Here is a 12480-nt window from a genome sequence, read left to right on the forward strand (position 1 = left end):
CTGGTCTTACAAACACGATCACCTCCGTCTGCCGTTACAAGCAAAGTTAACGATGTCTACCATTTGTTTTTGGACCCCGAAGCCTTCAAAAGGCACACGTGTTGTTCCTTTACAAAGTCCTAAACTAGATCCAGAGTCAGAATCCTTTCATAAGACTTCAAGAGGCACATTTGATTTTATTAGATTTTTTTTTTTGTTCTAGTTTTAATGGTGAGGTTGACTCTAAGATACGTGATATTGCACTTCTGGTCAGCTGGGAGGATGGCTGTCTTTAAGTCAAAACTCTCAAGTGTCTCTCGGTCGTGACTTGTGACCCGGGATCTTTTAAAGTTCTTTTTTTTTCTTTCCTTAACACTGTGATCGATCTTGCCCCCCCCCGCCACGCCCCCCCCCCTTCTCCTTTAAAGCCACTTCTCCTCTACCGCTCTCTCATCTGTCACTTTCCCTAAAGTCACCCCTTGACCTCCTCAGAGTTCCCCGACTAAGAACTACAAAAGGCAAAAGGGTCTCTGCTTCACCGCCCGAGACATCAGTGAGACAGAGAGGACAGAAAGGGCTGGAGGAGAGAGGGGGGGGGGGGGTTGGAGGAATGTTTGAATGAACTCTCTCTGCTGTACAGCTGTGGTGTACATTAGAGCGTCTGACACAATAAAAACCCACCGATTCGTTAGCGGGCAGTTTGTTTTTCATTCTCTCAGGAATTTCTCTCCATGTGTGGGACGCAGAAATCTCGAATAAATGCAATAAAATCAACAGAGCCCATTTTTTTTTCTTTGCCCCCCTCTTCCCCTCCAACTCCCTACAAATCGGGGAATAATTGGGATATACGTGGAATTTTATATGTGGCGCTAAGATATGTAAACATGATCTTGAGAGGGTAGGTTTGGGTTCCTTACAAAGAAGCCACAGGCAGAGCTGGGAGCAGGGTCACTGGACCTGCCTGTGGAAAGTGCCTCTTCAAGGACGGGCTTAAGCGCTGGAAACTCTTCATCTACGACAGCAATGTTCTCAGTCAGCCAGGGTTTTTGTTTTTTTGTTTTTTTTTGCTCTGATATTCCTTCTTGCGGTCCCTTCTTGTTTTTTTGTTTTTTTTGTTGTTGTTTTTTTTTTTTTATTTGGTCCATCGCTCCACCAGGTATAGAGAACGTGTCCCGGGTAAACGGTGGAACATTTTGGTCCAGATGTTAAGACTCTGTCCGCGGCGGTACACACAGACGTCCCTCTGGGAGGAGCGGAGCTGCTGATCAGGTGATCTCAGGCCTCAGATAAGGAAGGGCACCTGGAAGCAGAGGGGATGAAACTCTTGTTAAATTATTACCAGTGACAAAAGATGATATGAAGGAGATGTATGGCTGCCATAAATTTGTTTTAGCATCTGTTTTAGAGTCATTATTCTGCTAACATATGGATGTTGTTAACATAGCATGTGCTAACAGTGGTTTGGGGTGTAAAGGTCAGAGAAGTGTGAAGGTTCCCTAACAGATGTGTCATATATTGTGTACCGCTGCATTATATACACTAGATGCTCCATAGTATCCTGACCAGGCAGGATGGAAGCGGGGCTGGTCAATAAATGTAATATCACAATATTATTGAGCACATATTATGACCATATGGTCAAATTAATTATTAACTATTAACACGATGAAATTGTTTATTAATAATCCTCAGTAGTGTGGATATGATGACTAATGTGTTTAAAGGCAAATAACAGAAACCTTACAGAAAAAAAACACGAGTTTCACACGTGCAAAACCTTGTGCACGTGACTGTGCACGTTGGAGACGTGATTTCAGAACATTTCCACGGTGTAACGTGTGAGGCTCATGGAGATCCCCACGTGAAAGCGTTTCCACATATTTTCCCCATGTTATCATATGTGCGGTAAACACGTGTCATACACGTGATCGCGTGAAAAACAGGGGAAACTGTGTTGTTTCCGCACAAGAACATTTAAAAGATTCTGATGAGTTCAGAAAATGACGTTGACTTTCACTGAAATACGGCCTTTAAAACCGGGAGAAGAACGACGCTTACATCACACCACGATGTCACGATATCCAAAATATAAAGCTCGTAACACAATGTCAATACAATATTGATATACTGCCAAGCTCTGAGGAAGCCAGGATTCAATCCACCGAGATCATGTGTTGACGTTTAAGCTCCAGAAAACGGTGAACAGATGGCATCAAAGAAAAGAAGGAAAGTTGTTTGTTGGTGTGGATTTGGTGTATCTTCAGTTCACTTGTGTTTTCTGTCAAATTTATTTCTGCAACATGGCCGACGTGCTGCTTGTTTAAAGCCAGCGATTTTGCGTGAGAAATTCAGAGTCGTAAGTATTATATTTATTGATTGGTGGTAAAGTGATAAAAGCTCAAGATATTAAAATATATCGACCGTATTGTGTTTTTTATATATATATATATATATATATATATATATATATATATATATATATATATATATATAAAAAAAACCCGTCGTTGATAAAAAAAAACAACAACTGCAAAATACAGAGCACAAAACCACAGACACAAAAAGTCAGAGAGTTTTAGTATTTTGGGGATTCCAGTTTTGTGTGTGTGTAAGTAATAATAAAATATTGTTCTCAGAAAACTCAGTTGTTGACGTTGATGTATGAAACATGGAAATGAAGTTCTGCAACTACAATAAGAGATTTAATGGGCCGAGTGAAGAGACAGCACTTTGTAAACAGCACCGTCACCTCCAGTCACTCAAACACAACGAGTGACATGTTGTTGTATTTACATGTTTTGCGTCTTTGTCTGTGCAGCGCTGTCCATCATGAAATCTTAGAGGACGTATAATTATGATGAATGATTTCATTGTCTTTTTTTCTGTTTATTTCATACCATTTGTGTAGTATAAAGCTGGTCGTAGTTTATTTAATACACCTTATGAAGAAAAAGAGATGTTTATTGGCGCTGACCATCGGAAAATTTGAAAAATAAATACTTTCCTGTTTACTCTTTGTAAAACAAAAAATGCACCGAAAAAAATAGGACATAGATAACTTTAAAATACAAAACCTGTTCCTGAAGAGGATGACGACATTACTGAGTGACAGGTGCAAGAAGGAGAAGGAGAAGGAGAAGGAGAAGGAGAAGGAGAAGGAGAAGGAGAAGGAGGAGAAGAAGGAGAAGAAGAAGAAGAAGAAGAAGAAGAAGAAGAAGAAGAAGAAGAAGGAGAAGAAGAAGGAGAAGGAGGAGAAGAAGGAGAAGAAGGAGAAGAAGGAGAAGGAGAAGAAGAAGAAGAAGAAGAAGAAGAAGAAGAAGAAGAAGAAGAAGAAGAAGAAGAAGAAGAAGGAGAAGGAGAAGGAGAAGAAGAAGAAGAAGAAGAAGAATTAGAAGAAGAAGGAGAATTAGAAGAAGGAGAAGAGGAAAAAGGAGAAGAGGAAAAAGGAGAAGAAGAAGAAGAAGAAGAAGAAGAAGAAGAAGAAGAAGAAGAAGAAGAAGAAGAAGAAGGAGAATTAGAAGGAGAAGAAGAAGGAGAAGGAGAAGGAGAAGGAGAAGGAGAAGAAGGAGAAGGAGAAGGAGAAGGAGAAGAAGAAGAAGAAGGAGAAGGAGAAGAAGAAGAAGAAGAAGAAGAAGAAGAAGAGAAGAAGGAGAAGGAGAAGAAGAAGGAGAAGGAGAAGGAGAAGGAGAAGGAGAAGAAGGAGAAGGAGAAGGAGAAGAAGAAGAAGAAGGAGAAGGAGAAGGAGAAGGAGAAGGAGAAGAAGAAGAAGAAGAAGAAGAAGAAGGAGAAGGAGAAGGATGAGTCAGACCTCAAAAACAGAGACGGATGTCTGACATTTGTTAGTTTCATCCAGCTGGTTTTCTCCAGATGATGGAAACCATTCTGACAACTGTCTAAAATGATCCCTTTAAATAATTGCAATCAGGCGGTTATTTCATAATTGAAACATTTAAAAACCCCGATCACCAGGTGACAACACAATTATTTCCCATCTGATGCACATGATGGGAAGAGTTTGTGTCTCCAGTTAGGACTAGTTAGTGTGAGCTTCGATCCAACACCATCCAGAGGAACTTCATGAACACAACTTCTGATACCACGGCAGCAGAGTGTGTCCGCTTTGTCACGGAGACATCAGCTAAACGCAAACAAGCAGGTATTTCACGGGCCGCCGCTGTGATTTCTGCTGTGTCGTCGAAAAAAACGCGCCGCAGTACGGACCGGCTCCACTGGACCCGCGAGCGGCACTGTTCACCACTGCTTCCCCAGCTGACCTCGGTGCGAGCACCTGTTTCTAATAGCCGCCCTGCCAGAGGCTATTAGGATCCGTCCACCCCCAGAAAGGACCTTTCCTCCGCAGCTCCAAACCCAACCGCACACCGGCTATCCAGTCGCACTGATTAATCACATCAAGATGGACTGCTCGGCCTTGTAGCGCTGCGGAGGTGTGTGTGCGTGTGTGTTGTCCTGACGGCTGCATGCGCGCACACACACACACACACACACACCCTCTCAGTGTGTGTGTGTGTGTGTGTGTGTGTGTGTGTGTGTGTGTGTGTGTGTGTGTGTGTGTGTGTGTGTGTGTGTGTTGTGCCACATGTTAGCAGTTCATCGTGTGTGTGTGTGGCTCTAATTCTTTCCTCTGTCCACTTGAAGATGTTTGAGCGAGATATTTCATTCGACATTCGCTGCTCTCGGATATTAAGTTAGATATTCATTTGATACGAGGAGTCCGACTCGGTGGATCGTTGCCACGCTCTTTGAAGAGCTCCGTTGTCTCGAGGTTGCCACAAGGTCAGTGGATGAACCTGATTGGTCACCCCTCCCCCCACCGTGGACCAAAATTGGAAACGGCGGCCGCTGTAATCACGGCGTGACGTTGCCTTCCAGAGTCAGACGGAGACTCGTTTGAAGTTGATTTTAACCCTTGAGGTAACAGTAATGTGAAGTGAAAAGAGCCTCTCCCCGCAGGTCCGACAGTCTGAGGAGGGCCATCAGACACCCCTGCAACCCTGATGGGAGCCGACTGTGCTGTAAACCTGACCGCAGAGTTCGGTATCAGCGCCGGTCCAATCACTTCACAGATGGAATCAGATCTGCACAATTAACCCCAACACTTGAGACGGCACGAGCGGACCTGGGAAAATGTTAGCTGTCGTTAACAAGCAGGGCTGCAGCCTCGCTGCGCGCCGCATGTACGAAAGGTCGTTTTTTTTGGTTGTTTTTTTTTCCCTTGGTGGAATCAAAGCGAAGAATTTGCGGTTCCAGGGTTGACCTGAGACCAACGGACTACCAGAGGGGCTGATAATCATACAGGACGCCGCATCGCCTGGTTTGGCTCAAATGTTTTCATCTGATTTCTTTCAGGTTGCAACAGGAAACTGGGAAGCTGCTAAAGGTTTTAGGTTTAACAAAATAATTCAGTGGTTTTGGTGTTGCGTGGTCACACGATCTGCAAGACCAGGCCAGCACGGACATCGTATTTCAGAGTCGGCCGCAGAAGTCAGAGAAGCCAAAACCACTGTAACGCCTTGCTACATCACTATCATCACTAAAAACAATAAGTGTTTATCATTGAGTCAATCTACGAAGGACAATCAGTGTTGACATACTGTGGCCGTTTTCAGTCTTTGCTCCATTTCATGTCGATTTTTTTTAACGCCGGTAAGTTCAGACGGTAAATGAGCTCAGACATGACGATCACTCCTCCCCTGTTCAATATAATTACAGGTCTCTCATTATGACTTCAAAAAAAGACTGCTGTCAGTGTAAATGGAGTGAAAGCCATAGCATGTAATTTTACTCGAGTTTTTCTAAATACTTCATAAATTTCAGAGGGAAATATTGTACCGTTTCCTCCACTATATTTATCTGACTGCTGTCGCTACTGGTTACTTAGCAGAACAAGATTTTACACCCAATACGTAAGATTACTTTATGAATTATGAAACAATGGATAAATGAATAAACAATTAAAGATCTAATTACCTAAGAGTATATTAAGTTGTTGTTTTGTTTTTTTAAACTTAACAATCTACAATGTTAAAAACACTCCATATATGTTAATAGAACAAGATTAATGATCCAATAATATAATACTAAATACTAACAGGTGCTTTTCTGCATAATGAGAAGTTTCAATACTTTATTTTGCCTTACTTATCTTATCGTGTTATTGTTACTTTGTCTTAGAGCCAAACGATACTGGATGTTGGGGGCCGATATTAAGGAGTACGAAAAATGATGTCAATGTAGCAGCCGATATTCTTTATATATAAATACTGGATATACAATGTGTATAAACACACATTTATTTAACAGTGATCCCTCAAATATTTGAGTTTATTGACAAACAGTGTGTTATTGACATTATTGCATTATGTTCTGTAACAACAAGTTTTCATCATCCATCAATAGTCGGGCTTTACTTTTACTTTATTAAAGGATTTGAATACTTCTATAACTGGATGATGGTGCCTTAATCTGCTACAAAATGTATGTGCAGTATAAATTTGGACAGACATATTTAGCCTTGTTTTGGTGTTGTTGTTTTTTTAGGTGCTTCCTTTTTTCTTTTCTTTTTTTCCTCTGTTTTCTTTTAAACAACGGAATAAATGTACAAGCAAAATATTACAAATATCACATTTGTTTTTTGTTTAAAATGTGTCCCTGTAGATTGTGGCGGTGTGGAAGTAAAAGGTGAGAATAAAAAAACGGAAGTATATTGACCTTACTTTGTCCGTACTGGCCATACTGGTAGGACGCCACATGGTCGACGGTGTAGCCCGGAGAGCTGTAGGACGGGGGGCAGTAGGACTGGGAGCTGGGCAGGGAGGGCAGGGCTGACATGGAGGGGACGCTGGTCAGACCCTCCAGGCCCTTGATGTGATCCATGCGCTGGCTGCAGCTGGCGGCCATGCCGGCGGGGGGCTCGAGGCCGCCCGTCAGAGGGGAGATGGCGTAGTCACTTTGGGGCTGATGTGGAACACCGCCGGGGTTCAGCAGACCCATCACCTGGTGGAAGTGGAAGTCAAGTTATAGTTTGGAGTTGTATTTTGTGTTTCTGACAGTACTGGGAAGGGACTAGTAGCGTATTGTTGTGGCATCTGATACAGTAAGCGTGTGTTGAAAATGAGCAAAAGGAAAAGAACTTGTCACCTCGCATTTGTTTGCCTAAACAGGCGCCATCAATAAACTTGTTCTAAACGAGATGAACTTCCAGCCTGACTGTCGCTCACAGCTTCAGTTTTCTTCGCTGTGAATACCGTCTGGGCACTCGGCTCGTATCAGCGTTTTCACAGCCACTCTGAAGGGCGGACCGATCAGCGACCAGTGTCGGGAGGTTAACCGCGTTTGTCGCGCCCCTCCTTCACTGTGATTGGACGTCTGCTGACAGTGATAAGTTAACATTTTTTTAAATTTTGATGAGAAAAATCACTGCGCATTCAGCGTTCAGTGCAGAATAAACACTCAGCACCTCGTTGAGCTGCTGGCGTTCATTAAAACTATTTTTAAAAGTATGCTGCACTCAAGAAAAAACACTTTGGTGGACCGGTAGCTGATTGGTTAAAATTAAGCCGAGGTCTACGCCCAGTTAGATACAACGACTACAAACGATTCCCTACAGAGGGTGGACAGACCCATATATTCAGAGTGGAATCGGGTCTGGTTTGCACCAGGCTAATAAACTTCACTCTAACAACGTGGAATTTCAAAAGTCCAATGCCTGAACCCAAATAACCCTCAAACCTAGCAATAACCTGACTTAGTTTAAAGGTTCAGCGCGGCGGATAATGTTGATGTAGGACAAATGAAACATAATTAATGTATGATCTCCTGAAACTAAGAACTGTTGTGTTTTATTTACCTCCTTAATATCTACATAGGAAGCAGGTTCTTCCCCAAAGAGCTCACCGTGTCGTCATACTGCAACAGCAGCGCGGACAGGACAAACCAACTACCGGATCCGGAGAGTGCTTTCCACGTTTTTCACGAGTTTCACAGACACCTTGAATTCTCGTACACACTCGAAAGGGAAGTGTGAAACAAAGTTTAAGTTGGTGGCAATCTTAGACACTGCTCCTTTAAGACAGAGGGATGGGGAACCTTACGTAGATGACAGGTCTTCCATCAGTTCCAGTACCTTCACGTAAATTCAGGTACCTGAATGATATTTTTTTTTCATAACAATTTTATTAAAAAAATAAATTTAAAAAAAAAACATTTAAAAAATACATCACAGAATGAATTTGGAGTTTTCATGCATTTTAGAGGGGGAGAGTGTAAGGCAGGTTATTTTCTGTAGTTACTATTTACAGATGACTCCTAATCGCCTCGCATGCAAGCTATTTCTAGACACAACAATGAACTGATGCTCCCTAAACGCCTCACATGTAGGTTATAGATAGAGACCTAGAAGTCTTCAATTGCTGTAGAGCATAAAACTCAGACAGCAGTGTGGCCAAAAAAAAAAGTCATAAACAGTTGTATAAAAATGTAAAATAAGGGAGTCTGAGTCCTTTTACCTACGTGGACGGGTCTCCCAAGTACAACCTACGTATGGTGAATGCTGTGGCTCACTGATGCTGACGAGCTTAACTTTTCTGTGAACGTGGTAAAAGTTTGTTTTAAAACTAAAATGTATTAGTGTGGATGCAGTCTAGGTTTTAAAATGTTGTACCGAATGACAAAAGCATTTTATATATATATATATATATATATATTAGATGGTACCAAAGAAGTTCAGTTGGTGCCATGAAAATGTCGGAGTTCAGTACCCGGGCCTTTATAAGACACATGAAATGCCTCTCATTTTGAGTGTACGCGCACAGGAGTGTGTAGCGTGTATCAAAACACACACACACACACACACACACACACACACACACACACACACACACACACACACTGAGACAAACACACACACTCAGACACACTCAGGAAATCCCTCTGTCGCAGACATCAAAAGGCTTCCAGCGGCCCGTCCCAGACAGCGATAGCACCAGAGAGGAAGAATTAAGCAATTTGTGTCCAAACCACGGCTCTGCTTATTCTAAAATTCCTTTTTGACGCTGCTCCAAAAACCCACGGCACAAGATAACAACTTATCTCCGAGAGAGATACGCTGACACAGATAACAGGAACGAGAAGTCTGTGTGAGCTCGGCTCTGTTCGGCCTCAGAATGGATTTGCACTTTGAGAAATCCGTTAGCTCTTGACCTGGTCTTTATTAGCGACCAGATAATCGAATTTGGGGGAATATTCCTCGGCCAGCAAAGGAAGGAAAAGAGCCGTGGGGCAAAGTGTTTCAACTGGCTTGGAAACAGACCCGATTACCACCGATAGCGCCGACCTCCCCTTCCGTACGCGTGTTAAATTTACCTGTCTGTCATCAAAGAGCTCAGTAAACCGTTAATAAGGAATTGAGACCGGGGTTTTAACACTTATGAAACTAACTCTAACTGAACCTGCTACCTCTAAATGTATCACATCCCACCTTCTTCTCAGCAGAGCAAAGGCCTCGAGGCTCTTCCAGTTGTCCTAATAAGAAGCAGGTACGCTGCTCTTTGGGTCCTCTTGGCCCTCTAAGTGACATATTATTCTACATCCACACACACACATGGTCCTGCTTAAATCATTTCCCAAGTTGGGTAGGCGAGTGGAGGAGTCCATGTTGATTTGGAGAGGGGAGTTGTGTTTCCTCCCATGCCTGGTAACATTTTCCTAAAAAATTAACCTGCGTTTGGAAGGTTCGCTTTCTCACCGAGACATCGAGGCCACAACGAGGCTGAAAGAAGTCACGCGAACACGACTACGTTCCCCTTAACGTCTACAGTTCGGTCTTTCGTGCTTTTACGTCTCTTTCACCGAAACCCCGACCCATCATGCCCCTCCCCCCCCCCCTCTCCCCCGCCTCATGAGATGGCTGCCGACTGACCCGTCCAGGGTGTTTCATACCGGAGCGCCTACCGTTGCCAGCGGCCTAAATCAGTGCGCCGAGGAGTGAGAGGGGAAGAATGTCGGGACGGAGGAGAAGGGGGAAACATCTGAGACGGGACATTCCTCCCCCGCCGTACGAAATATATACAAATAAATTAAAACCTTTGCTTTCACGTGGAAGAATGTCGAGGCAAACATTTTAAGAATGCAATCATGAGAGGCTTCCCTCGGGGCTGCAGCATGACGGTCCGGTGTCTGGCTGCCTGTGTACGCACAACTCTGAATCTGGGTAAAACCATTTTGTCCATGCAGGGTCTCTGTATGTCTGACAGTATGTATGATGCTTGTTTTATTCTGTGTGTGAAAGCACGACTGCAGAGACTCTCTACACACACACACACACACACACACACACACACACACACACACACACACACACACACTCGTGTAGTGCCATTTAATTACAACAAAATGGCCAAAGCATTTTTTATTTTTTTTTCAAACGAGTATGAAATCATTTGTAAATAAAAGCCGTTTTAGTTTCTCGTCCTTGTGTAATAATTAATCCTCCAATCTAAAACGAAGGTTGAAAAAGCTGACTCGGGCATGCCACTCAACCACATCATGTAATATTTGTGTCGAAGATGTTGCAAAATCCTTAACTGATCCTCTAAATGTTATGGAGTTGATCAATTATCTACACTGTGTGTAATTCCGTTGAACCTGTGATGGTGTGTGTGTGTGTGTGTGGCGTCCCGTTCTCTGAGGACTCAAACCGCGCCAGGCTGAAATCTCATTTTCTGCCTGTTAGGCTGTGGGACTCCTCCGTCTCCTCTGCTGCACCCTCTCGTCTCGGCGCTCAGACCTCAGGACTTCATGCCTGGATAATTGGCTGTAATTGTCTTTTCACTTCTCATTTGTCACGAGCTCAACTGTCCTCTGTCCTTCTCAAGAGTCATCTCGGCTTTGTCCTCCGACAGCGAGCGAGCCGTCCTCCTCTGGTCGAGCAGTTTGTAAGTCAGAGATGAGTCGGGGTGTCATATCGTTTGAAAAAGGTGTACAAACCGAGCACGTGTGTGCTTTCTAAATCTCTTAATATACTGAGTGAATGTCGTTTCTGTCCACTTGTGCTGCGCCATGTTACGGATATCATTCATAAAAGTAAAGCTACGTCCGTCTCTGAAGGCAGACACAGTTTCAAACACCAAACTAACACGTCTGCCAGACTGAATCCTACTGATCAGTTTGACCTGTGCGGTTTTTGGAAACACATTTATCCAAAATTAGATGTTTTTATTCAAACATATTAATGGACTTCTTCAATATAGGTTTCGTGTTTGTTTGTTTGTTGTGTTGACTGTATGTTTATTTAAATGTTTTAATGAGCTTGACACCACTAATATGTCTTCCGTTTGCCATCTGTGTTGATGTTTGAAATGTGTTGATTTATGTGTATTGTATTGTGTATGTGTGTGTACATTTTGAAGCTCTGGATAACTAGCTGTGATCCTAACAAATAAATAAACAAAGATGTGAATATGACTGCAATTTTTAAAGTTTTTTTGTTTTGTTTTTTTTTTTTAAGAAATATGAATATTTCCATAAATCAAATTAAACTGTCTTCACAGATTTTCTTTTGACAGTTACATTTATAATGGATATGAGTGAAGCTGTTCTACCTCGGTGATCAGTTTGTTCCACTTTCTCGACGATAAATACCTCTCAAAATGAAATAACAGACTAAATTACATGCTTTCTTTTTAAACTGCAGTCTTCCTGTTGTTTGTTTTTTTTGGCTGAGATATATAAATCCCTGTTTAATGCAGCTCACATATGTACGTGCCCATATTGCTGCCTCACCTGTGGAGACAGCCCGTTTCCTATGGAGGGGTTCATGGGATTGCTCGGTCCTCCGGGGCTCACGAAGCCATCCGAGTAGCCCGAGAAGGAGTGGCGTCCGGTGGCCAGGCAGTAGGCAGAGCTTCCTTCTCCCTGTCCTCCACCCCCGGAGGCCTGGTGGCTTGAGGAGGGAGGCAGAGGCTGGGGACGGTGCACCGTGCTGGGAGGCTCTACCAAACGCAAGGACGGAGGAAGTTAGAGAGCGAAAGTCCAAGTTTGACTCATGGAAAAACAAAACTGCCGAAGTCAATACAGAGTTGTATTTGATACCGTGTCAGTACAACAGTACATTAAAAAAAACAATAAAAAAAACATTATTTCATAATGAGGTGTTGTAGTTGAATTCAATTGAAAATGAAAAAAACATTTCAAAATAAACACTTTAACAAATACAAAATGACTATGCAATAAAACAGCAATACTTCTGTCAAAATATACTTTGTTTGATATAAAACCACTCATTCAAAAAGCACAACAATGCTACAACTTCACAACACAACTATTTTTAAGATGGTTAACCAAAACCAATAACATTGTCAAAATGAAAGCTGACATTCCTCGTCAGATATCTGATGTCATGTAAAACTTTTGTCACTTCAGCTTTAGTAATTCAAACTCTTTAACCTCAAACAAATGATGACATGTCGCTCTGTGGAGAATTAT

At 42.6% G+C, this 12480-nt stretch overlaps 1 protein-coding gene across 6 annotated transcripts in view; it reads right to left on the reverse strand.

The window, feature by feature from the left end:
- Positions 1 to 390: 390 nt before the first annotated feature.
- The window catches only part of pax3b (paired box 3b), a 29606-nt gene continuing 17516 nt past the window's right edge, over positions 391 to 12480 (reverse strand). For 4 of the 6 annotated variants that reach the window (XM_069689145.1, XM_069688885.1, XM_069689064.1 and 1 more), the window contains exons 7-9: positions 11779 to 11987; positions 6714 to 6993; positions 391 to 1279 (exon numbers count right to left, since the gene is read on the reverse strand). In XM_069689145.1, coding sequence (XP_069545246.1) covers positions 1245 to 1279; positions 6714 to 6993; positions 11779 to 11987 — 524 coding nt within the window. In that variant the 3' untranslated portion in view covers positions 391 to 1244. Of the gene's footprint in view, positions 1280 to 6708; positions 6994 to 11778; positions 11988 to 12480 lie in introns of all 6 variants that reach the window. The other 2 variants (XM_069689212.1, XM_069688972.1) reach the window with 1 other exon arrangement.

This window comes from Brachyistius frenatus, unplaced genomic scaffold, assembly GCF_029030835.1.
Source record: "Brachyistius frenatus isolate BFR_SWC_R1_liver_20210118 unplaced genomic scaffold, ASM2903083v1 Contig_1, whole genome shotgun sequence".
Taxonomy (NCBI): domain Eukaryota; kingdom Metazoa; phylum Chordata; class Actinopteri; family Embiotocidae; genus Brachyistius; species Brachyistius frenatus.